Source organism: Equus przewalskii, chromosome 29 (assembly GCF_037783145.1).
Source record: "Equus przewalskii isolate Varuska chromosome 29, EquPr2, whole genome shotgun sequence".
Lineage (NCBI taxonomy): Eukaryota > Metazoa > Chordata > Mammalia > Perissodactyla > Equidae > Equus > Equus przewalskii.
This window is the reverse complement of record NC_091859.1, coordinates 6,414,891-6,438,470: the sequence shown is the minus strand read 5'-3', so window position 1 is coordinate 6,438,470 and position 23,580 is coordinate 6,414,891. Positions and strand designations below refer to the sequence as shown.

The 23,580-nt window shown below is 35.9% G+C and overlaps 1 protein-coding gene across 23 annotated transcripts in view; it reads right to left on the bottom strand.

Moving 5' to 3' along the window:
* The window catches only part of NAV3 (neuron navigator 3), a 791,518-nt gene that overhangs the window by 63,384 nt on the left and 704,554 nt on the right, over positions 1-23,580 (bottom strand). For 11 of the 23 annotated variants that reach the window (XM_070600533.1, XM_070600535.1, XM_070600545.1 and 8 more), the window contains 8 exons: positions 23,211-23,343; positions 22,293-22,563; positions 20,642-21,350; positions 18,153-18,641; positions 13,652-13,693; positions 12,119-12,279; positions 6,803-6,991; positions 5,436-5,488 (listed from right to left, as the gene is read on the bottom strand). In XM_070600533.1, coding sequence (XP_070456634.1) covers positions 5,436-5,488; positions 6,803-6,991; positions 12,119-12,279; positions 13,652-13,693; positions 18,153-18,641; positions 20,642-21,350; positions 22,293-22,563; positions 23,211-23,343 — 2,047 coding nt within the window. The remainder of the gene's footprint in view (positions 1-5,435; positions 5,489-6,802; positions 6,992-12,118; positions 12,280-13,651; positions 13,694-18,152; positions 18,642-20,641; positions 21,351-22,292; positions 22,564-23,210; positions 23,344-23,580) is intronic. The other 12 variants (XM_070600546.1, XM_070600544.1, XM_070600539.1 and 9 more) reach the window with 3 other exon arrangements.

Here is a 23,580-nt window from a genome sequence, read left to right as displayed (position 1 = left end):
TATTGTGTATTTAAAATGTTATTTGGCCTAACATAAGAATATAGAAAAATATATAACATTATTAACTTAAAATAGTAAAAACAGGGACTTTTAGGATTGCAAACAAATATTTCTTTATATACAAACCATATGGTATTTTTAAAATATAGGTTATTTGAATCAAGGATGTATAATATACCTTAAAAGCGAGGAATAGAATTAAAAGACAGTGTTACTCTAAGATCCAGACCGTAAGCAACAAAAACAAAATAGTTATAAAAGTATACTCTGAAAAATATGGGTGAAGGAAAAAAATGAAATATTGGATTTTTAAAATACACATTGTAGAAAAGGGACCCCATGAAATTAAAGAGATCTTCAGCCAAGACTTAGGAGTCAGAATTGGATTCTGTGATTTATAGATCATAAAGGATGCCAAATAAAGCTGGAGGGAAAATGTTGACCTGATAACTACTGAAAATCATCTTATTAATTTCTATTTTCTTTTACTTTTCCTAATGATTATTAAGTAAGTTTGGTGGGCTGCAAGTCAGCAAAACATGCAAATGGCCCACATTCAGGTGGTGATAAGAGGGGCTGATAAATATCTGGGCGTGCGGATTACAGAGGAAGTCAGGACCACTGTGAGGACCTGAGGGTGTTTTGGCCTTGGTTGCATAAAACTCCTAGCTCTGTTTTCCTCCTTCACGCTGGTCTGCAAAATGTCAGGAAATGCTTTATGTGCCTCATTACATTTGAGAAGCTCCCTCATTCTGGAAAAACCTGGAGAATGTACGATCTTACTGAACAGTACAGGTCTGCTCATTGCCTTGAGCAGATCCAAAGCTGAAAACAAATCTCTCATTTCCTCTCTCTCCTTTTGGGACATTTCCTGATTAATTGATGCAGAAGTACCTCAACCACTTTTTCTCTCTTCTTTTTCTCCATAAAACATAAAACAAAACAAAGTAAAATAAACAGTAAGATATTTTTTATGCATAAGCATCTCTTGCGTGTTTGTTTTTCCTGTATTTTTCTACTTTTGAAGATCATGTATAGTTAACAATATAGTGGTTAAATAATAGAGTGGTTAAGTAGCAGAATCCAAATAGTCTTTATAAGAAAACTTTATTTTCAAAATAAATGCTAATATAAAGCTTGAATATTTTACATCTCAATTTTAGTTTTTTAAGTGATGGTTTTATTTTTTAATTCTAATGATTTCAAGGTTTCATACTGTTCATTTAAATCAGAAGTAGGGACGGGCTTTAAGATAGAAATTTCATAAAATCAAAAGCAAGCTGGAGGTTGTTTGCCTTAAGACATATGGCACAATTAACTATGACTACTTGTTTTCTCTACAATTTTGCATATTTATTGCCAGTTTATTCTGCTGAAATCCTGCTTCTAGGCCTGCTAGGATTCTAGAAAACTGATACTCAATAAATAATTTGTGTATTTATAAAAAGCAATATATCCTAGTTTTTTAAAAAAAAGAGTCAAAAAAGACCTTCATCACATTTTTTCATTTAAAAAATCCCGAATAAGTTACATATACTAGACATAATCAAAACTATTACATATCAATTCTATATATACTGTATATAATGACTTTCCTCATTGCTAGCTTTTCAGAACTATCTTTTTCTTTAATCTTTCCCTTCTTTCATACCTTGTGGTTATTAATACTGGGTAGGTGGTACCATAAAGTTGAAGCAATGAGCCAGAATATTAATATTATATTTCTTTCAGTAGTTGGGTGTGGGACTAATGATATCATGATGGAATGTGATTACTTGCCATTTTTAAATGATGCTTTTGAACCAGGCCCAATGTCCTGAAGGATGGTGAACAATACAAAACACTTCGCCTAAATAAAATATATCAGATGATTTTTTTTATTCTGTAAGCCACTAATTGGCCATTCATTCATCCATTCAAACTTACTAATTAAAAAATATTTACTTTAGTACTAGCTACGTGTTAGGAAATATGCTAAAGGGATCTACAATGAACTAAGTGTGGCTCTTGCTCTAACTAAACCAACACAAATTAGACTCCAAGTACAAAATGTTTTTTTTAGGTTTTAATATACATCCAAGCAGAAAACACCTATTGCAAGGATCACAAATGTAAATGCTTCAGAGGACCAGGCATATAAAGAATAAAAAGGACCCTGAGTATTAAAAGAAGAAGTGACACAGCCTTCCTAAGCTATCTTTTATTTTCTCACTTTTCATAATTATATGGATAATGAGAAGTATTTCTTTCCTGTGAGAAATGCAACAGCACAATAATAACTAACGACCCAGACTCAGCCACCGTGTCAGGAAGAAAAGAGAATCCCTGGAGGCTGGGGCCGGGCCGGGCAATTGCCAGCACCTAAAGGGGGCCGTGAGGTGACTGTAAATCTGGAGGAATTTCATCTCGGTCTCGCTAGACATTCCAATTACTTTAAAAAGGAACTTAGAAATTTTAATTTTTAGGTAAAAGGTCCAGATTTCACAGTGTTGCCTTGAATTTAAAAACAAACACGCAAACTCTAAATTTGCCAAAGGTAACAACTTGGAAGATCAGATTGGGCCTGTGATTTCCAACCAATTTGCAGCCTCCCTGAAGCTTCCTGCTCAGAAATTCTATAAGGTGACTAACTTAACTTTATAACAAGATACTTTTGAAAAATTTACCAAATTGTAAGTGGCAGTGGCTTTAAAAGAACTATATGTGAAGAGAGAATCCTTCTACTGGAATTTGTCAGATTAGTGATTTTACTGGTAAATATTCTTTGCAGCAAATTGTCTTTGTTATTTTGTTTCAATATTTTTTTAAAAGATTTTATTTTTTTCCTTTTTCTCCCCAAAGCCCCCCAGTACATAGTTGTATATTCTTCGTTGTGGGCCCTTCTAGTTGTGGCATGTGGGACGCTGCCTCAGCGTGGTTTGATGAGCAGTGCCACGTCTGCGCCCAGGATTCGAACGAACGAAACACTGGACTGCCTGCAGCGGAGCGCGTGAACTTAACCACTCGGCCACGGGGCCAGCCCCTTTGTTTTAATATTTTTAAGCAAAATACATAATTCCATAAGTTGCATAAATGAGAATATTAGAGTAAACATGGTTTATACTCATGGTTAATAAGAGCAGTTTTTTGCCTAGTAGGAGCAAATAGTGCCTAATATTCTGCTAAAAAAAGAGTTTTTCCCAAACATTTTAAGAAGGAATACCATGCACAGCTGTGTTAGTTGTGCACTGCATAACTTCAGAAGGTACAGTTCACATGGATATGACACAAGTGGTGCTCCCTAGAACCATACAGTTTACAATTTCTGGTAATTTATGGTATACAATGTCCCTGAGCTTCCCTAGCTGCTGCAGAAAACCCCTGGGACAGATCAATAGATCTGGTTGTTGTTTTAAATTTTATTTTATAAGCATAGTCCAAGGAAATTTAACAATTTGCCTGATGTCACACAATAATTACTGATTGAATCAGACAAGAATACAAATCAATTGAATCTTTACGCGGTCCTTAAAAAGGCATGAAGAATAATGAAGAATTGCTTTTGCACTTCACGGTTTGAAAAGCACTTTCACAGATGTTTTTCATTGCCAGTCAGTGCATGACAATGGGGGAGTAGAGACAGAATGATTCCTTATCATCTTTGATTTTTCTCCTAATTACTCCTCCAAATACGCGTTTACTTGAATTGTTTTACTACAAGTTATTTGTCAATTCAAGTGTTATATAATTTCTGTCATTTCTAATACAACCATTTAAATTTCCTAGTAATATCACCTTCTCACATGGCTTAATCACCTAATCCATTCTTTTCACACTTAACAGCAGGGCTTATCTCATCTGTAAATGTTGGCCTACAAATATGTGTATATAGTCTCTTTATTTCAATCTGTATTCCCACTTCATATTGTACTCTTAATACGATACTTCTCATCTATGCTTTCTAAGTGTACTTATTATTTTGACATCTGCTCCTATATATCCACAGATTTGTAAATGTACTCCTATAGTCCCCATAAAATTCCAATATCCAATATAGTAGCCACTAGGTACATGTGCCTACTTAAATTTAAATTAATTAAAATTAAAAATTCACTTCCTCTGTCACACCATACACATTTCAAATACTCAAGGGCTACACGCAGCTGGAAAGTCGACCGGACCCTGGTACATACTAGTTACCACTTGTTTTCCTTCACTGCATGCTCTTTCTCTTCTTGAGCATTTCTCAGGCTTCGCGAAGGTCATTTTTTATCCAAATATTGTTTTTGTATATATTTAAAATATGATTATAATGATTTTGCATCTTTCAATGTCACATAGAGACTTCAGCTGCAAAGGCTTTTGTCCGAACACCGCTCCCGACAAGCAGCTGCACTGGCCCAAAAGGAGTCCACCGTGCCTTCATGTGTTTCTTTTATGTGTTTTTTCCAACACATTTTCACATTTCTCACTTCATCTATTTGCTTAAAACAGTAGATTTATCTAAACACTAATAGTTATTTCTTCATTTATAGAATCTATTAGCAATTTTAATCAAAAGCAGAAATAAGAAAAATATCACTTGTGCCAATGATAGTCTGATATTAAGTAACTATCTAAAGCAATAAATATAAAAAGAGGGCCACAACATTTGAACCTAATGAAAATGAGTGAAAAATTAGTCTTGCCCTTAATGCTTAATTGATCAGTGACAGCAGAGGCTGTGAACATTTCATGACCCTTCCAATATGAGATAAGGATTATCCACAGTACTCAAGTGTCAGTGAGATGCATAAAGTAAATACACCTCACCCTTACCTAGGCATGAAGGAACCCTCTTGTAAAACATAAATTCCTGTAGACTGTTTTTTCATAGAGATGAAATTAAGTGGACAGAAAATTCATCTTGGCAAAAATAAAATATAATTTCACACATTGAGAAAATAAACTGACGTTTTAGCATTTCTCTCATAAGAAATGAAGTTTTTAAAATCACACTCTATTTCAGAAGATATATTTTAAGAAATATCTAGGCCTTTTAAGCCTTTACCTTTCTCAATATTCTCAAAAAATGAAATTAAAAAATAAAATGGGGGAAATGCTATAGAACAATTACCAGTCATGACTCAGAGAAGCAAACAAGGAAAAGTAGTCCATATTATAAGGTTATGGTAGAGCATAGTACCTGGTTTCAGGGATTCTGAGTCATAGTCCAACAGGTTTTATGAAATTCAGTTTTCCATCCATTCATTGATTATAATGAGTACACAAAAGTCAAATGGAAGCACACAGAAGTGGGCCACAGAGGGCTGGTAAGCACCTGCTGGCTTACTGGGCATGCAGTAGCTTAGAGTATGCCCTTATTTCACTGTGCAACTTCTGTGTAAATGTCAATCTATTTAACTACTTGTGTGCTTGGCAAAAGCAGACGCTTTTTCTTAATAGCCAATACTTACTGTAGAGTAAAGAGAAGAAGTGCTGGAGACCAGTGATAACGAAGAGCCGTGAACTGGAGAGAGCAAAAAAGGACAAGAGGTAAAATAACGAAGTCTGCTCAGAAACACCAGGCCTTTACTGAAAAGTGAAGAATAGGTGGTTAAGGAAATAAACAACAGCTAGATACAAGAATCTGAGGACAATTCTGTTGTCATTTTTTTGAGATCAAAATATCAGGATATAATTCACTGTCTGTCACAATGAATTCATACGGTTTGGCTGATATCCTGAAAGGAAAGGTCGTGGCGATTGTGGTCAGCTGACTTTGTGCCAACGTGATAAATGTCCAGTGGTGACCTGCAAACCATGAGCCAATTCTCATAGCTGTCTAAACTTGTAGTCAGAAGAGACTTCAAATAAGAAGGTGGTAAAGGGGAAAGCGAAAGGAACAGAACTATTCTTTACACTATTTTCACCCTCATGACAAATCTGTGAAATTACAGATGCAGAAATTAGCGCTAAAAAAGTGAGAAAATGTGCCCAAGTTCACACCACAAATGCCTGGCCACCAGAAGCTTAAACTCTGGTTTTACACGTAATTATGAAGGACTAGGACAGCAAGGATGATTTCATTCTAATCAGCCTGAGCTTCTACGTTTAGTTTTATGTTCTCCTGAGTTGATATGCTTCATAATATGTGTGCCACAATTTTCTTTTATGGATACTTAAAGAAATCATCCATTAAATCAAAGAGGAAAAGCTCTCAAATATTATGATCAAATGTGATATTTGAGGTTGTATATTTTAGGAAATTATATACATTTGAACATCAATCAAGCCTCCTGAGTTTTTCAAATAGATTTATTATAAAGTATTCACATAGAACTTTACTGCATTGGATAAGGAAACATAATTTACAAAGCAAAAGCAGATACAACATGAATTCTAAAATGACATGATGACAAAAACTAACATCAGAGGGAGTTTCTGAGAATAAAAGTTGGCAGCATGTGGTAGTTTCATAAGACAATTTTTCCAGTTTATGTATCTTTCTGGTTCTTTGAGGTGTGAAACAAAACATTCACTCTGATATTTGACACAGCTGGGCAAATAGTCTCTAAAATTATGGGGATTTCTGTATGAGAACATTGGATTTATTCTGACCTGTGCTCTAGCCAAGTATTAATCTAAACAATTTCTGGCATATCTCCAAATGCAAAAAGAAACAGAAGGTAATGCAGATCAAAATTTCCTCAAGCTTCGGGCTCCCCAGATGAGAGTTATACTTACTTATTTATTTGCTCTTCAGGAATCCTTGCGATGTGAGTGATGTGATAGTTTCATCTCTGAGTTAAATAACTTCATCTTTGTTTCCCCCCATGCCTACCTTCTTCCATGCTGTCTCTAAATGAGCCTGAATGACTGATGGCACGGGGCCTCTCCTCCAGAGACGTGGCACTCCCGCAAAGCTGGGAGTCATCGTAGAGATCAAAGGACGAGTCTTGGGCTGGGATGCTGTTGGAGCGCATCATGCTGGGCCCAGGAAGGTTAAATTGAGACAGATTGGTTGGGCTCACTGAAAAACAAGCACACAGAGCCTATTATTCTAGGGCCTGCTTGATGAAAATAGTAGGTTGATAGAGTGGGAACGTGATCCCAATTCTGATGGAAACATGAATTTATAGGCTGTCCCTATTTAAGGTAGGCCAAGAGTCTCCCTCTGAAATATTCAGTGCGAGTTACAGCAGAGGCTCTATTTTCTCCTAGTGCTGTCATGGCCAACAGCGTGTCAATTTCTAAAGGGACATTAGACAAAACCACACAGCGACCTCTACTGCTCATGCTGGAAATAGAATAACATGGCATTTTTTTGCTGGCCATTATGAAGAAAAGATTGTCTCCCTAGAGTTTTGAGCCTTCTTTTTGAGAAGAATACATTATTTTAATGGGAAAAGCAAAATAGAAACAAAAATAAAACACAGGAAATCTAAGTTTCCTGAGAAGAGACTTTCGAAGCTTCCAAAGCAAAGACTTTCAGTCATTTTGAGCTCCGAATTTTTGTTCATGGTCAGTACCATCATTATTATCAGAGTTAGGTTATAATCAAGGAAAATATAATTCTTCTTTAAATGAAATATAATGTAATGTACATGGTTTCCATAGCTTGTCATAAGGTTTGCCACAGAAAACTCTTTTCCGCTGTATCTTAGATCAGATGCACAGTGAGACAGTCAAAGGGCACAAACTTGCTGTACTTCCAAAGCAGTACCTCAAGTCTGTAATTCGAAATAAGAACTTATTTATCTAGTGCCTTTTGCCAAATAGTTCTAATGACACCCACCTTTTTTAGGCCAACTGATAATCAGTAATTTAAAGAAGGATGTGATAGATTAAATGTACAATTACATTGCAAGACCATACTGTTTTAAAATTTGAAATGAAAGCAAAGCAGAAAGGTTGAGAAATATCGTTATCATAAATGCTCATATTAAAGAAAAACAAGCTGTTACAGGTATATGAAGAAGCAGACAGGGACCTCCTAAGATATGAAGGGAATGTTGAGTACTTTCAAAACCTTGGGGAATTTGTGTTATTGGCTTAGAAGAAGTCTGATATCATTTCAAAACTCGCTATCTTCTTTTTCCTTTGACACAGGCACTACACTTCTTAATATAATTACTGGCTCTCAAAACAATGTAAAATAGGAGGGGTACATACCCTGAGTAACTAAAGGGGAATATCTCCTATTTGCCAGGCACTGTGCTAGATATTTTGTCGGTATTAACGGAATCAACACACAAAACAACCCTCTGATACAGCTAGTTATGGATTGGAGTAAAAGAAGAATGATAAAAAAGAAAGCAACACAAAACTAAGAATTACATCTATGTGTACACATGTGAAACATAATAAAAAAGAAAAACTACGGATTTGCAAAGTGCACAATCCATTGGAAGGAAGGAAAGAAAGAAAAAGAATAAGAAAAGGAGAGAGAGAATGAGAGAGAGAAATCTTCCAGGCCCATTTCAGAGCCAGTAGTGACCAGTTCAATCTGATTACTGATGCTGGCCAGTAGACACACTATAGGACATTCAAGACCTGAAAGTTTATGTTTAAGATCCTAGATTGGAGTAAATAGTCCTATTTTAGGTCCACAGTATAAGCTGACTCTTTGCTAAATAAATTAAGTATTCAATACTTTTGCAGATGTGTCATTTTAACATATATGTTTCCAGAGGTTAGAAGGACATTTCATTCACTGTTTAGTTTTGCATAATTCTCACCAAAATGATTGCAGAGATATCCACGTGAAGTGTCATTCTGGAATTTCAAAACATAACGCTTAGCTCATCCAAGGAGAAATATTAATGAGGATTAGGGTGGACTTTAAAGGGAATTGTTGCATTTACAAACATTTTGATAGCTTCTCCATTGGAAACATACCCATACTACTTAAGAATGTTCACTTAAGTTAATATCTATAACGGGTCTGTTCTTTGGTGTTGTGGTTGAATAGAAAGATAAATATGAGACGGTCCCTGACTTCAAGAGTGGCCCCTAGGGGAGATGAATGAAAGGTAGATATGTTAACCTGTAAAGTAGACCAAGAAAAGTTATATAATAGAGGACAAAAGTATGACTTACAAAGAGAATTTCTTTAATGGGACACAAATTGGTACAGGGCTTTCAATGGTGGCTTTGCTTTCTATTTGCTTCAGGCAAATATCTCAATCTCTATCCTTTAGTTTCTTCATGAATAAAAACAAAAAATTACAGAATAACTGGCCTCAAAGATCCATTTAAAGCCAGGAGACACATTAAAATTTCTAAATAGGAGAGAGAGAGATGTGGCAATCTTTTAGGGAAAAGAAGGGCACTGACTTTGTCTTAAATTATATTTAGAGCAAAGCCACTCTTTTTATTAAATTATATGCTTATTTGTGGTGATTTGAGGAGAACAGGAACTGAGAGAAATGTGAAGAGGGTTTTTAAATGCCTCCAATTCACTCCCTGACTCTGCTACTATATATAAACATATTAGCTAGTGAGTTTACAATATTGTTTTAAATAATAAAAGACTTTTCATGTGGAATCTAATTTTAACTTATTTTGTGGAATCTAGGTACATTACTAGGAATGACAGCTGGAGATTTAGGAAAATCTTTTTGATCTTCTAAAGGAACAACTTCAAAAGTGCGATGTATCTAGATTTAGGTAGTTTCTGCCATTGGTGGGTTTAGAGAAGAGGCTAGAGATGTCATAAGAATTTACATAATAGATGAACGATTCAAGTAGAGGTAGGTCTCCTCTGACTCTGAGATCTATGTGCCCATGAGTATAGAAGAAAGGGTTAATTCCGAATAGCTTGAAGGGTGAATATAGAGAGGGGAATAGAAAGACATTCAAAGTCAAAGGAGCCTTGGGAGCAAAAGCATAGAAGCTTCCCATGGAAAGGTGTTTAAACATCCCTCCATGAAAAAGGCTCATCAAATGTACGGAATCTGGACGTGACAGATTGATAGTAATGCAGAATCTGAACAATTGTCATCACTCATGGGAACATGACAATGAGTCTCACTAGGTTATGAGATCCTCACAAGCACTGTGACAAACAGTAAGTGAAGTTTCATCCTCAATTTTTTTTTTACATGAGTTATGTTCTGCTATGTTTTCTTGAGGAGGAATGGTTTCTGTTATAGCTATCTTGCCAAGAACTATACTATACACACACCGTAGTTTACATTGGTAGCAGCTCAGAGTAGTGTACTGATAATGACATAATTGTAGTGATCTTTAATTTCTTATGTTTGTTATACATGATTTTTTATAAAAATATTTCAAAAAAATTTACTTATTAGCATATTTCTAATAGGTAGAAAGCAAGGATAGATAAAGAAAACATGGATATTGCAACTCTTGAATGTTAGTAATAATAGCTTATCTTACTGATCATTCAGAAAAAATAACGATCAAATTGAAAACAAATGATGACCAAAGTAAAATGTAGGACAATATTATCTATATTCAAGTTAAATAGTTACATTTGATATATTTTTGTAGATTTTAATAATGACCTAACTTTTACTTCTGACTAAATTTTTTTAAAAAAATTTAATAGCACCCACTTTCTTGCCTAATAAATATAAGTTCAGGTGATCTGGAAATATGATCAAAACTCTTTAGAAAAAATTTTCACATTTTTAAAATTAGTCATTTCTTTCTTTTATAAAATAACATAGCAGAGAGATCTCAAAATGTGTGATATGAAGCCACACATGCTTATAAATTCTGGCTGGGCACATGAGAGCATGTCGGCATGTATGGAAAGGCTTCCTTCAAAGGTGCCAATGGGTTAAAGTGCTGAGTGATAAGGGAGAGAGGCAGTAAGACCAATTTCAAATCAACTGCAATTGTCTCTGATAGTGTAAGAAAGGTTTTCCAATAAAAATGGTGAAATAACAGAGTCTATCTAGTTTTATAAGCTCCTGAGTCTTTGCACATCTTAGATCAGTCGTTCCTCACGATCTGACCTAGGTTTTACGCATCCATTCAACAGAAGAGAAAATTGAGGTTAAGTGACTTTGCCAAGGTCAGACATAGTAAGTGGTGAGGTGCTTTGCTTTTTTTTTTTCCAAGGAATAATGGAATACATGGATTTAATCAGAATTATAACAACAGGAAAATTATGGAGTAAGGAGTCAACTAATCAAATTAATGTCAATTAATGAAAAGATTGACAGGAGGCATGAGATACTCAGCAAACTCATAGCATTTTAGGTGATTTGGGTTTGCTTCAGAAGTTGCCTACAATTATATTTTGTTTCATATTTGTTTTACTCTATAAACACATTTTCAATTCAATTCTTTGAAATTAATGTGTTAAGCTTGGCTATGTTTTGTAACTACAACTCAAAGTAAGTAAAAGCTATACCATCCTTTGACATTATGAGGCAAAGAATTCTCATCACCATGTAGGTTTAACAACAAAAACCTAGTGTTTCAAATGAATTAATAAGCTCATATGGAACCATGCCCAAAATAATTGGTTTTCATTGCTAAAAGCTCTATTGTATATAGCAGGAAGAGTTACAATAGAAAAGAAATAGCCTTGGGTGTCCCAACAGAGCTGAAAGTTTATCTTAACTGAATTCTCATATGCTTTTTAAGGAGAGTTTTAACTTTAAAAATGGCAAAAGAAGCTATCTTGGAGTCATGGAGCCACATATTTTTTCTTCTTCCTAATTATTCCTATTTTCTATTTTTCTACAAAAATATTATTAATTTTGTTATAAGGATCTTAAAAAACATCTGAAATAAAAAATAAGGTGATGTTTTGCTGTTTTTAAAGAGGACTCTGAGAAGGTCCCTAGGCTCAAAGTAAGGTGTTCAGGGATCAATTCCTGCCTCTGCCCCTATGAGTGGTGGGATTTTTTTTCAAGTCAAATGACCTCAGTGCACCTCAGGAGCCTAGAGTATAAAATAACAAAAGTATTATTCATGTCAAGTGGTTGTCATGAGCAATAAATTGCATAATTTTTGGAAATTATTTTGCCAACAGTATGCAATCATACAAATAGAAGGTACTGGTGAGGTATCTTTATCCCCTCTTTAAATGAACAATGTTTATAGAGAGAGACCATGGCTCCCATGAGGGTGGGTGGCGATAGGAACAAAATGGAATTGATGTTTTAGAATATTTTACCCAAGTTGGAAAAGTGGTATTTTCCTGTTGTCGAAGATGACATAGCAGAAGGGGAAACCAGAGGCGACTGGTTGCCGGTATCCTGCAGCCCTCCAGTAGAATGGGAACGCAACCACTCCTTGCCTTCTTCTTGGTTGGCCTGCCGAGATGATGGGGTATATCTGCAAAACAGCACAGCTAAGACACTTAAGCACATCTACAAGGGCAAGGCAATACCAGGACAAGAAAACAATTGAGAGGAGCTTACTGTTCAGACTGAACAATATTCTCAAGCAGATTGAATCTAATTATAATTGCTTAGTTCTTCCAGATGATTTGATACCATCTGTTTCAATCTCACAGGAAAAAAATTAAAGGATTTTCAGAAGAAAATTATGCTTCTGTGAGAATGTAGTTGAAAATCATAAGCTATAAGCAGACAGCCAAGTTAATTGAGAAGGACTCAAAAGCATAGTGCTTGGGAGGAGGTGAAGGGGGTGAAAACACAGACTAAAAATGGTAGACAGTGGTAGGCCAGAAGCCAAGGGAATTGGAGTGATGGTCACAGAAGGGCATAGGAAATGGAACACAAATTGACAGATTTTTTTTTTAAAAAAAGAAAACATTTATTTGGTTAAAATGCCACTTGAAATCATGTCTGGATTTAAAAGAAAGGGGGATGGATAAATGGGCTCATCTTATTGAAAAATAAATTTCTGGAACAAAATCTTGAAATGGAATAATTGTAAGCTGTTTGCTGCTGCTGAGGAACTGGAGACAAAAGGGACAACAGGGAAAAGACCTACTCGGCCAGTACTCACTTTCACCAGAGTTAAGTAAACTCTTAGCACCAAAGAGCAGTCAACTCATGTTCATAGAGCAAGATAGCTCTGGTAGCAGTCCACCCTGGATCCTCTCCTCAGATAAAAGCGTGCAGTAAAGGATGGCATGAACTAAATTTTAATTTAATTTTTATGATGAACTTAATAATTATTCTATCATGTAACACTAGACTAATTCATATTTAAATTGATCTGATAGATACCAGCACTCCTGACAAATAGATATTATAACTGTTTTGAGTTTTTACCAAAAAATTTATTAAAAATTCATACCTTAATTAGAGTGTTTGTCCTCTGATGATGAAAATATATTTTCTTTGATTCAAATTAGAGCATCCTTCAACCTTTCAACATTAACTGGCCACATCTGTAGACTATATGGATTTTGAGGTTTTGCAAGCATATGCATCCAATATGCAAAAGTTAGGGAATTTTCAGAAGTGAGTTCTGCATTCTACCAAAAGTTGCTGTCCCCAAAATAATGGCATTTACATTGGATTTCATTTCCTGAGCATTGGCCTCTGTGAGCATCTCTACCCGAGGGCTATCTCACCAACTCCTCAGGCCAGAAAAAACATCAAGATTAAAAATTATTTTATCCTCAGTGTCAGGTGCTTCATTGCAAACAAATAAAGAAAGAGGAAGAGAGACAGTACACAAAGTTTACATAACAACAGAGAAAGGCAGCAATTGTGCTGAGAGAAATATATACCTTAGTCCCTTTTTGGGTAGTGTATTTCTGTCAAGCTGCATGCTGTTAAAACAAAGAAAACCCCTAAGGACATAATGTAAACAAAACTTCCAAATTACACATCCAACAAAAATGGTTCTCTGTTTGAACTACACAAAATAAATTTTTGTAACACAAATTTTGCTTAACTCACTGGAAAAGGCCAAACAAAAGTGACCGGATGTCCACTGTTGTAACACAGGTGAACTCCTTTCTAACCCAGGGTCACTCGATGATAATTCAGTGACAGGATTATTAGAAGACAGATTAAATCATACGTTGGCATAAATCCTCTCTAGACTCTATTTACTGAATGTTATGGTAGTTTTTTCTTCCTCATGCAGCTGACTAGACTTCTGCTACAATTTCACATGCAGGAGAATCGGAGAGGTGAAAATGAGATAAACCTGCTCTGCCTATGTTAAAGTGACAAGTTCCAATGGACAGAGAAGATGTAAAACACCGTTTAATACTTATTTTGTCTTCAAGTTATTTTTAATAAAAATAAAGGCAGATTTATTCCCATTTACATATAAGGGAAGAAAAATAATAGATACTATATATCCGCTTGAAACACAATGCTTCTGACATCATTTCTTTAAACATTTTAATGAAATTAAACTATGCCATCTTTTTGAAATTATTAATTAGGTATTTTAAAGCCTATAAATTTTATTACTCTCTATTTTAAAGAATTCTTAATTGGTTGAAGAACGGGATGAAAGAATGTGTCTGGAGAAAATGAGAAATGGCCTCTCTAAAAATAGAGGAAGAGCATGCTAACAATTAAGCAGGAAAGGTTAGGGATTACTGTTCTAACCTCCGGCATGTGGGTAACCAAGGAATAAAATTAATTTGAATTTTCAGAATTCTAACTCTCTTCCAACAGAACCTCAAATGATCAAAATTAAATACACAGGATATGCACAATGGGGATGATATAAAATGGATGCAAACACGTTGACTTTAAATTGAATTACTCAAAATCAAAGCTAAAATGTTTTCTTCTGTGTGTACGCCATTAGTTAGCCCTGCAATAGAAGGCGTTATACCACTTTAACTTTATTTACTGGGATGTCCACACAAGGTAATTACTATATTATGTAGAGGTCAGTTCTAGTATATATCTTAACTACAGAAAATTTTTTTAGTAGTGTGGGTAAACAGACAAAAAGGAATCATACTGAACAAACTGTGAAAACTCTAAAGATGGAGTACATTGTGCTAGAGCATTAACATGGTCAGAAGACATTTTAAAGATGATCGCTCTCATGTGTGCAAGCTTGTTGAAATTTAACATCGCAGACGAAATTGAAAATAGGCATTGTTTTGCCAATGTGGTCAATTGTATAAAAAATTATATGTTTATAAGATGCAAAGAATTTAATGGAAGAAAAATCAGAAAAATACATTTAAATTTACCAATATAAGTTAAACTTTAAGTAGAAATGTCTGTTTGAATCTGGATATTAATGATTTTATAATGTAGACACTTCCCACAAACCCTGAAAGGTTGCAAATTCATACGCCTGCAAGGGCCAGGCAAACCGTGACCATGAGTGAAGTGGGGGTTTTAGCCAACAGGCTGAGGGGGACAGGCTGTTTGCCCAAAGCCAAGAGTTGCTGCGTAGGATTTCGAAGGCAGGGTTGCCAGATCTGCATTTAAAGACAAGCCAGAAATACGTAAAGTGGAGGACTACTTTAAATTATTTTTAAAGTTTGTTAGGTCACAAAAAATAAAACAAAACAAAAGAAATGCGGACTGGTTACAGCCCAAGGACCACCAATGATCCAGAGAAGCTACAGAGGGAAAATTGCGAAAGAACTTATTTAATTATTTATGTATTATTTTAGTCATTTTAATGAAAAGGAATTTAAACAAAAATTAAAATCTTTATGAGTAACTATCAATTTAATAGTACTAGAATATGAATATGAATAAAGTATTCTGAAATTTTAAACAGATCGTGAACTTATGTACATCTCTATTACATCTCTCTGATTAATTTGTCTTAAGCATTTACGCTTTATTACACTTTCTTTCAGATATGGCGCCTCCGTTTTCTCAGCACCCCTAACATTCTGCTGACTGCTTAATTATAATTGAGCGACGATCCCTGATAGGATCTAATTTTCTCTTCAATAGATCATGAACTTTCTTGAATGTACTTTAAAGGATTAGAATATACTGCTGTTGATGCAATGTTGTTACTAAGAAAGAAAAAGTGTAACTTTCTGCGTCAAAAATTATTTCAATCCAGTAACTTACTAGGAAGAACTAATTAATATTTATATCATAACTATACCTATGAAGCTATTTTACTTTTCACACTTTAACATTCATCAATACATTTTATTAAGAATCAAGGGCAGAACAGTCATTTATTCAAAATTAATTTATTTAAAGTTTACTAGAAGAATTATCTGGCTCTTTTTAATACTAGAATACTCCCATTTGTAAAACTGGTCTGAAATATTTCAAAGACTGAACAACAACAACAACAAAGATTTGCTTAAAGAGAATAAGTAACTGTATATTAGCAAGTGTATTTCTATGGTGAAAATGTATATTGACTTCTGCTAAAATATAGATTGAAGTAAAATACTAACATGGCATTTATGATATATCTAGAAAATCATCAATCTTATATCTGGTTTGATTTTGAGAGTTACTTGGTTACAAATAGTTATTTGAACAGCTTTCTGAGTTTTCAGTGTCTGAATACCAGAGAAATAGGTTGATGGCTAAATGGTCAACTTGTTGTAGTCATATAGATGATTAAGAAATAACCATTATTTTGGAGAATGATTCTGGTCAATAAACAAAACTCTATTTGCAGTGTGCTTGGTTATTTGCATTCCTCACATATCAGTTACCATTAAGGATACATTTATCACAACTATAGGTTGTTAATATACTTTCAACATAATTTGATTTACTTGTTAGAACTTTTCAAAATGACATATGAGGATGCCCACATAAAGTGCGGAAACTCAATTCTAAGATGCTGTAGGAAGCCTAACTTCTTAGATCAAGAATTGAATGCAACAGTACTTACACCAGTGTTTGTGTGTATGCATTGGTCTGTACACAGGCTGTCTATAATGACAAAACGAGCAGGGACATGGACGCCAGTGTTTACATTTTAGTGTCTATCACCCACATTTTAGCGTCTTGTTTCTCTTGGCCTCGTTTTTTGTTTATGAGGAAAAACGTATTTTGTAAGTAGCAACCCACCATAGAAGTATCAAGCATCAATGTTTCAGTTAGTTCTAAAATTCTTTTACCAAGGGGAAGTCTGATTTGCATTGCTGCCCAGGTACCATTGTTAGGGGAGAGAGAAGTAAAGTGGGTTGTAAGCAGTGTTTTGTTTTGGGTTTTGCATTTCACAGAGGCAAGAGAAACAGGGAAGAGTAGAGGGAAATCTTAGATAAAGGGACCACTGGTGCACTGTAGTGAGAGTCTAGGTAAGGGCTTCAGTTGATGTTTTAAAAAGTGATTCTGGGAGTAAGGCTGGAAGTGTAGAAAAGAGGTGATATGTGAGCACCCAGATTAGAGCAAACAAAAGTTCAGGGAGAGGTATAGGGCATCTTCAGTGACCAGTAGTGCTTTTACAAGTAACACAGGTAAGATATGTGGTCAAGACTGTTTCTGAAAGCTTTAGGTGTGCCAAGAAGCAAACAGCACTGTCCCCCAGAGGAAAAGTGGCAGTTTTAAGACATTTTCCTGGGGGAAAGAATCAGTACCAAAATATCTGAGAAAGGATTTTTGGGGGAGAGAATCTAGACCCATTTTGGTCAACAGTGATGCTCTCCGGTAAGTATATTAGGTAAGAAATCGCCTTATTATGTTCTCCATTTTAAGTTAAAACACCAATAACTCATTAAACCTTGTAATGTGATTTATTTCCAAGGGATCTATTTAAAATGTCACTGGTGTTATAATTTTCTCTAAGAATTCATATCTGAGAATTGATATTTTTTCCAATTCAACTAGGATTCCCCAGTGATCCATCTGCTATTTTTCCATCAAAGTGCTAATAAAGTAAATTTAACATACTGCTCAGAGCATAATTGTAGAATCCATTTAAATTTGTTCTTTAAAAATGCTTGTTATCACAAGGAGCTGTGTAGTCCTGAAGCTTAAGCCAAATCATTAAAACGTCTTGAGAAGACATCATTCAATATATAAATACAAGCTTTGAATTTTATTCAAATTGTCTACTGGGTATAAATATATATGCAGTCATATTACAAAACTTAATTATCCAATTACCCTATCCTTAATGGTTTTTTACTCTGCAAACTCGGTAATAACAGCAAATAAAAGGCCCAATGTCATCAATCTCATGGCCTTTCAATCTTACATCCCTTTGCAAAGTGGCGCTCCCACTGAAATCAAGCGAATTTAATGGAGGAGGGGACAGGCACGGTGCGGGGAGGAGGGGATGAGGACTTCATCAATGCCTCCAGAAAAGCTCACCTTTCTGAGAGAGTAGATCTCACACTACCCGTTCTCATGAGCAGGCTCTGAACCTCGTGAGTGCCTGTGGTCAGTCCAGACAGGGAGCCATGATGGCTGAGGGGGAGGTCAATAGACTCAGAGCTCGTATGGAGGCTAGTCATGGACTGGTAACTTGGAGTGTCCTTGCTGCCAGCAGAGGAACTGCTCAGATTGGCAGCCCACACGAGACCACCTGATGTGAAAGAGTGAACCGATGCTGGGCTGGAAGCCAACGAGTGACTTAAGCTTATAACATCTGTAGTTAAGTCTGAGGGTTTATTGAAGAGAGGGCTGCTGCTGCCACTTAGCCCACCAGCACTGCCCATGCTGCCCGTACCAGACGACGGTGACTCCAGACTGCCTTGCCGCGCTAATGTGGTACTAGGACTGGGCAGTACTGAGGAGGATTTCACACCCTCAGTATTAGGTGCAGAGGCAGATTTGCCACCTGCCTTGGCACCAAACAACCTAAAAGAAAAACAAATAACAACTTCAGTTGTTCCAAGAAACTAATATCCACATTTACCATTTAGGGCTACAGTACACAGAGCCAGTGTGCTTCGGTGCACTGAGCTACCAAGCACCTCCTGTCTCTATGCAAATGAACTCTACAAGCTTGAACTTCTTAATCTAGTGCCAAAAATCTCTCATATCCCCATGAGGGTAAGTTGGTACTGGGCTGCCACCCAGGGGGTGGTCGGAAGTGGGCAAAAGAAAAGTTAAACATTCATGAAAATCCCTGGCTTTCACAATTTAAGTGATCATGAGAATCTTTCATAAAAATTAAATAGTTTAACTATACTCGCTCTTACCTATTTACAGGACCATTATGATGAAACAACTTCTATGCATTCAAGATACAACATTTAAACAATTTTTTTTCCATTTTAACATTTTATTCAAAATCTAAAAGGAATGCTTAAGGCGAGCTTTAGGAGGTTACGTTGCATATCTGATGGCCTGAACGACTGTCAGAGAGTAGCAGATTAGAAACAATACTAGACATTGTTGGCAACATGTCAGTTTGTCTGTATTTTCCCCAAGAAAGACCAAAGGGTTTTATGTCAGTTGCCAGTATATTCAAATACATATTTATAATACTGATTTGAAACATAGTAGGTGCTAAGTTAGATGCTGGAGTTTGGTTCAGAAAACATTTTAGTTTTGTAAATGAAGCAGATGATATAATCAAATTTATGTAAATATGGAAATAAAGTGATATGAAGTAATGGCATAATGATTACTAATTAAGTTGCAATGAAATCCATATTTCCCATAGAGAAATATTTTACGATGAATATGAGAAATTGTTTCATAGGTAATGGGCCACTGGAGGGCACTATTAGCTTCTACTTAAGCAACAAATAAACTACAAGCCATCATACTTTCCAATGAGAATCTACATTTCAAAAAGCCAGTTTTGCAGGATTAATATTTCTTCTGAGGAATATAACCTCTAGGCTTTTCAAACAAGCACATATCTGAGATTGCTTGAAATGTAAAAGTAATTTCAAGACCCTTTATTTCCCAGATATCAAGGTTTTTGATTTAGTCAGTAAAATAAACACTAAAAATACTTAACATGTGACAGACTATAAATCATACACTATCATTTCATAGATGAGGAAACAGACCCAGAGAGATTTAACTATTTGTCCCAAGTCTTTAACTGTATGTACTTTCCTGACATAAAACACACTGGTATTTAAACACAGTGATATCTCAGAGCAGAACTCCACATACTCAACACCAGAGACAGTCCTGGTCCAGAAACCAAGTCACGCTGCTTACCAGAGAGATGTCACAGAAAGCTGGTGAAGAGTTAGAAAACCTAGCCCATACCTTACTTCTTATCCTGTACCAAACATCTGAATGTTTTCAAATTCTGTCAATCACATCATACCTTGATATTCATTAATATCTCAAGATATGGTACTGTATAAATCTGGCCAATGCAATCTGTTAGAAGGAAAACAACTTCATCTACATTCATGATCATTGACTTGTTAAGAGCCAGCAAGATAAGAAATACTGGAAGTGAATACCAATAGCCATAAAAACCTATTTTGTTTTTTAATTGTGGAAAGAAGGGATGGAAATCTACAGAAATTTCATAAGCTATTACTGTATTTTATCACTACCCCTAGGTATTGCCATCTGCTTTTATGTCTCTCATAAATGCTGTTTGTGTTGCTAATATTACAACGATAATAAAACTGCAAAGTTTGAGCAGTCCTCAAAGTGAGGCCCATTGTTTTGCTATTTATATGATCAGCTTCTTAGAACTCACTAGACTCAGAAACTGAATAAAAGATTCTAAGATATACGTATCTTAGAATACATATATTTAGGATATATGAATAATCTCTAAAGTATCTTCTATAGGTTAGGATATAAGACGTACATATATATATATATCCTAAGATACAGCTTTTATATTTTCCCAGCATCCTTATATGCATCCTTACCTTCGAAATGTAGGTGAGGCAATATCAGGATACTTGGATCCTGGCTGCCTGAGGCCTTGTGTCCCACAGGCACTGGCTGAGGTGGGGCTGGACTTGGGGGAACCTGATAAAGAAACACTCTCTGAATCTGAGACTGCTACTTTTTCCTTTTCCTTGTCTGTTTGGTTGACAGTGACGGGACTGGAGCGCCCTGACCCAATCTTAGTGGGTTCTCTCAGTTTCGAGGTGGTAGCACCAGCTGACTTGCTGCTGACATTGGAATCAATACTGCTGGTGCTGGATCTGTGGCCACCTCGGCCGGGAATGCCACTAGTGCTGGATTTGGAAGGGCGGGGCAAGCTGCGGTACTGTAGGGAAGTCTTCGAGCTAACATGCAGCCCAACATCATCCTGATTCTGTGAACCGTCCAAGCTGGTTTTTCTCCCTGCATTTGACTTCCCACCAATGGCAGCAGATTTGGGAATTTTCCCCAGCGTTGCTGAGCCACTTGCTATGGTCGCTCCACTGCTGGTGATCATGGTAGATGACCCCACTCCACTTGGTTTCTTAAATCCAAAGGAGCTGGTGGCAGTTGATCTTCCAATGCCCGAGGGGGGCTTCTTTCCTTCATCTCCACTGCTCTTTCCTGCATCTGATGGGGACCTTTGTAGAGACGATCCTTTCAGAGGAGTTTTCCCTTTCTCTGAAGCTTTGGCATCATCGGTTTTCCCTAATTAATGAGAAATACACAAATATATGTACCTGCACATTTTGATTTGAAAATATTTCTTTAAAAAATGTATAAAATGTGAATATGTCTTTATATTACTTCAGTTGCTAAATTTCACATCTAAGTTTTAGATCTAAGTTGGCATGTACTCTAATATACTGGAAGGATTACAAAGCTACAAAAATATGGCTGTCAGAGGAAACGTGATGAGAAATCAAGGAGATAAAACGATAATGTATTTTTACTACTTATTATTGTCTTACATCTTGCAACTCTTGTTTTAGAAGGATAGCACTTAATCTTATCAAGCTAAGTGTTAGATAAAGAATTCATCTGAATATCTGTGAGATGATTATCTTCAGAGCGCCCTGTTACATCAGTACTTCAGATGACACTATTTAAAAATAGGCACTACTTAAAAAATAGGGAGAGGGTCTTTAAAAAAACAAGGGATGGTATAATTGGCAGAATTATTTCACTCTCTTCTTTCATAAAGTCTAATTCACAAATGATGTTTTAAATCTCCAGCATTCCAACCATTAGATTAGCGTGATTGCTCTTGCCTCTCAGAGTTGTTGTGAAACCTTGTGGCCTATTAACATAAATATTCCAAACTTTTATAAGGAAGTCAGATCAAAAGCAATCTTATTTTTATCAAGCCGCCTTATTTTATCTCCACATGTCCAGAAATATATGGCAAAATAAAGACACCCAATAGCCCCAAATTATGACCATGCTCTCTAGAGATGCCTACATTATTATATTCATGTTGACTTATAAGATAAAGTACGTGAAATTTAGAGAGAAAAAAGTATTTATTCAGAGAAGAATCTGATTTAATTAAAAAAGAGAGAGAAAGCTGTTACTAAAGAGAACAAGGATCAAACAGAAAGAAGAAAGTAAAACCCTTCTGCATTAATAGTTGCCAGATGACAAGCCTACCAGGCGTCTTGAGTGCACCCGGCCCAGCTTTCCGCCCCGATGGCGCTCCTCCGTGGGCAGACGCGCCTCTTCTCCAGGACCCTGTCTGTGAAACAGAGAGGGCGGCTTTCTGCCCCGCCTGCTCAGGGTCATCAGGAAGTCCTGAGGAGACGCCCTTCCACTTGCCACCACCATCCCCCTGGCTGTCAAAGTCCTCTTCTGTTTTTTTCAGCTCCTCAGTACTATCCCACGTCTCATCCGTTGCAGAACGTTTCTCTGAATCTGTCTTCAGCTATGAAGAAAATATTACAGAAAAATTTTGTGCAGAAAATCTATGAAATGTGAATTAGGCACTGGCATGTACTTTCAGGTAACTGGTTAAGAAAAAGAAGTGCTGATTTATATTTCAAAAGAATTCCAAAGACTCTTCTATTTTTATCTATGTCTTCATTTAAGTTTCATTAATTTTGGCCACATAATTCTCACTTGCACAGATTAGAGAATGTCAGAATAGATGTGTGCAGAAAACCCCAATTGAACACTCCAGAGAGAAAGAAATTTTCTATGTCAAATCTAACAAGGAAAAGTGAGACAAGACAAATCTTAATTATCTAATATCCATTCTTGATTTCTCATTCTCAAGAGATACAGTCATGTATTTCAGAGATCAATATAAAATAATCAAGAACTATGCAAAATTAGACTATTTAAACAATTTTTGATCTCTAAACAAATGTATCAACATTATAAAAAGAGATATAGCAATATAAGTCTTCCTGGGTCAGATTGTAATCAATAGAAAATATCTATATATGCGAGCTGCTTCAGTTTATGCAATTATTTCAGATTAAGAAGTTGTGCTACATTTTAATCTAATATAAAATAATTTGGGGAAAACACTGGCAGACACACTGGAAAAAGAGGGAAGGCAATTCTCACCTGAGTGCTCTTCCTGGAAGGGACGGTGATGTTGGAGTAAGAGCTGACTGATGACGTGGTGTTCAAGTCGTCGGTGCTGATGTTATCCAGGGTGTCACTGAGACCACTGCTTACCGAACTGCTGTCGTCCCAGCTAAAGGCAAGACAAGCAGCAGAAGTGAACTAAACACACGATGTACAATGCAAGTCTCCTATATTTCCATATAATATTTATCACGTACTAGGAAGACAACCCTTTTTTTTTAATCTTATGATGAAAAATTATTCACTTTTCATTTTTTGAAAATCATATTAATAAGACTTGAGTGCAGACCTGAGAATAACCTTATCTGATATATGCAAAGAATCCACGTCTAGAGCAGATCCTGTG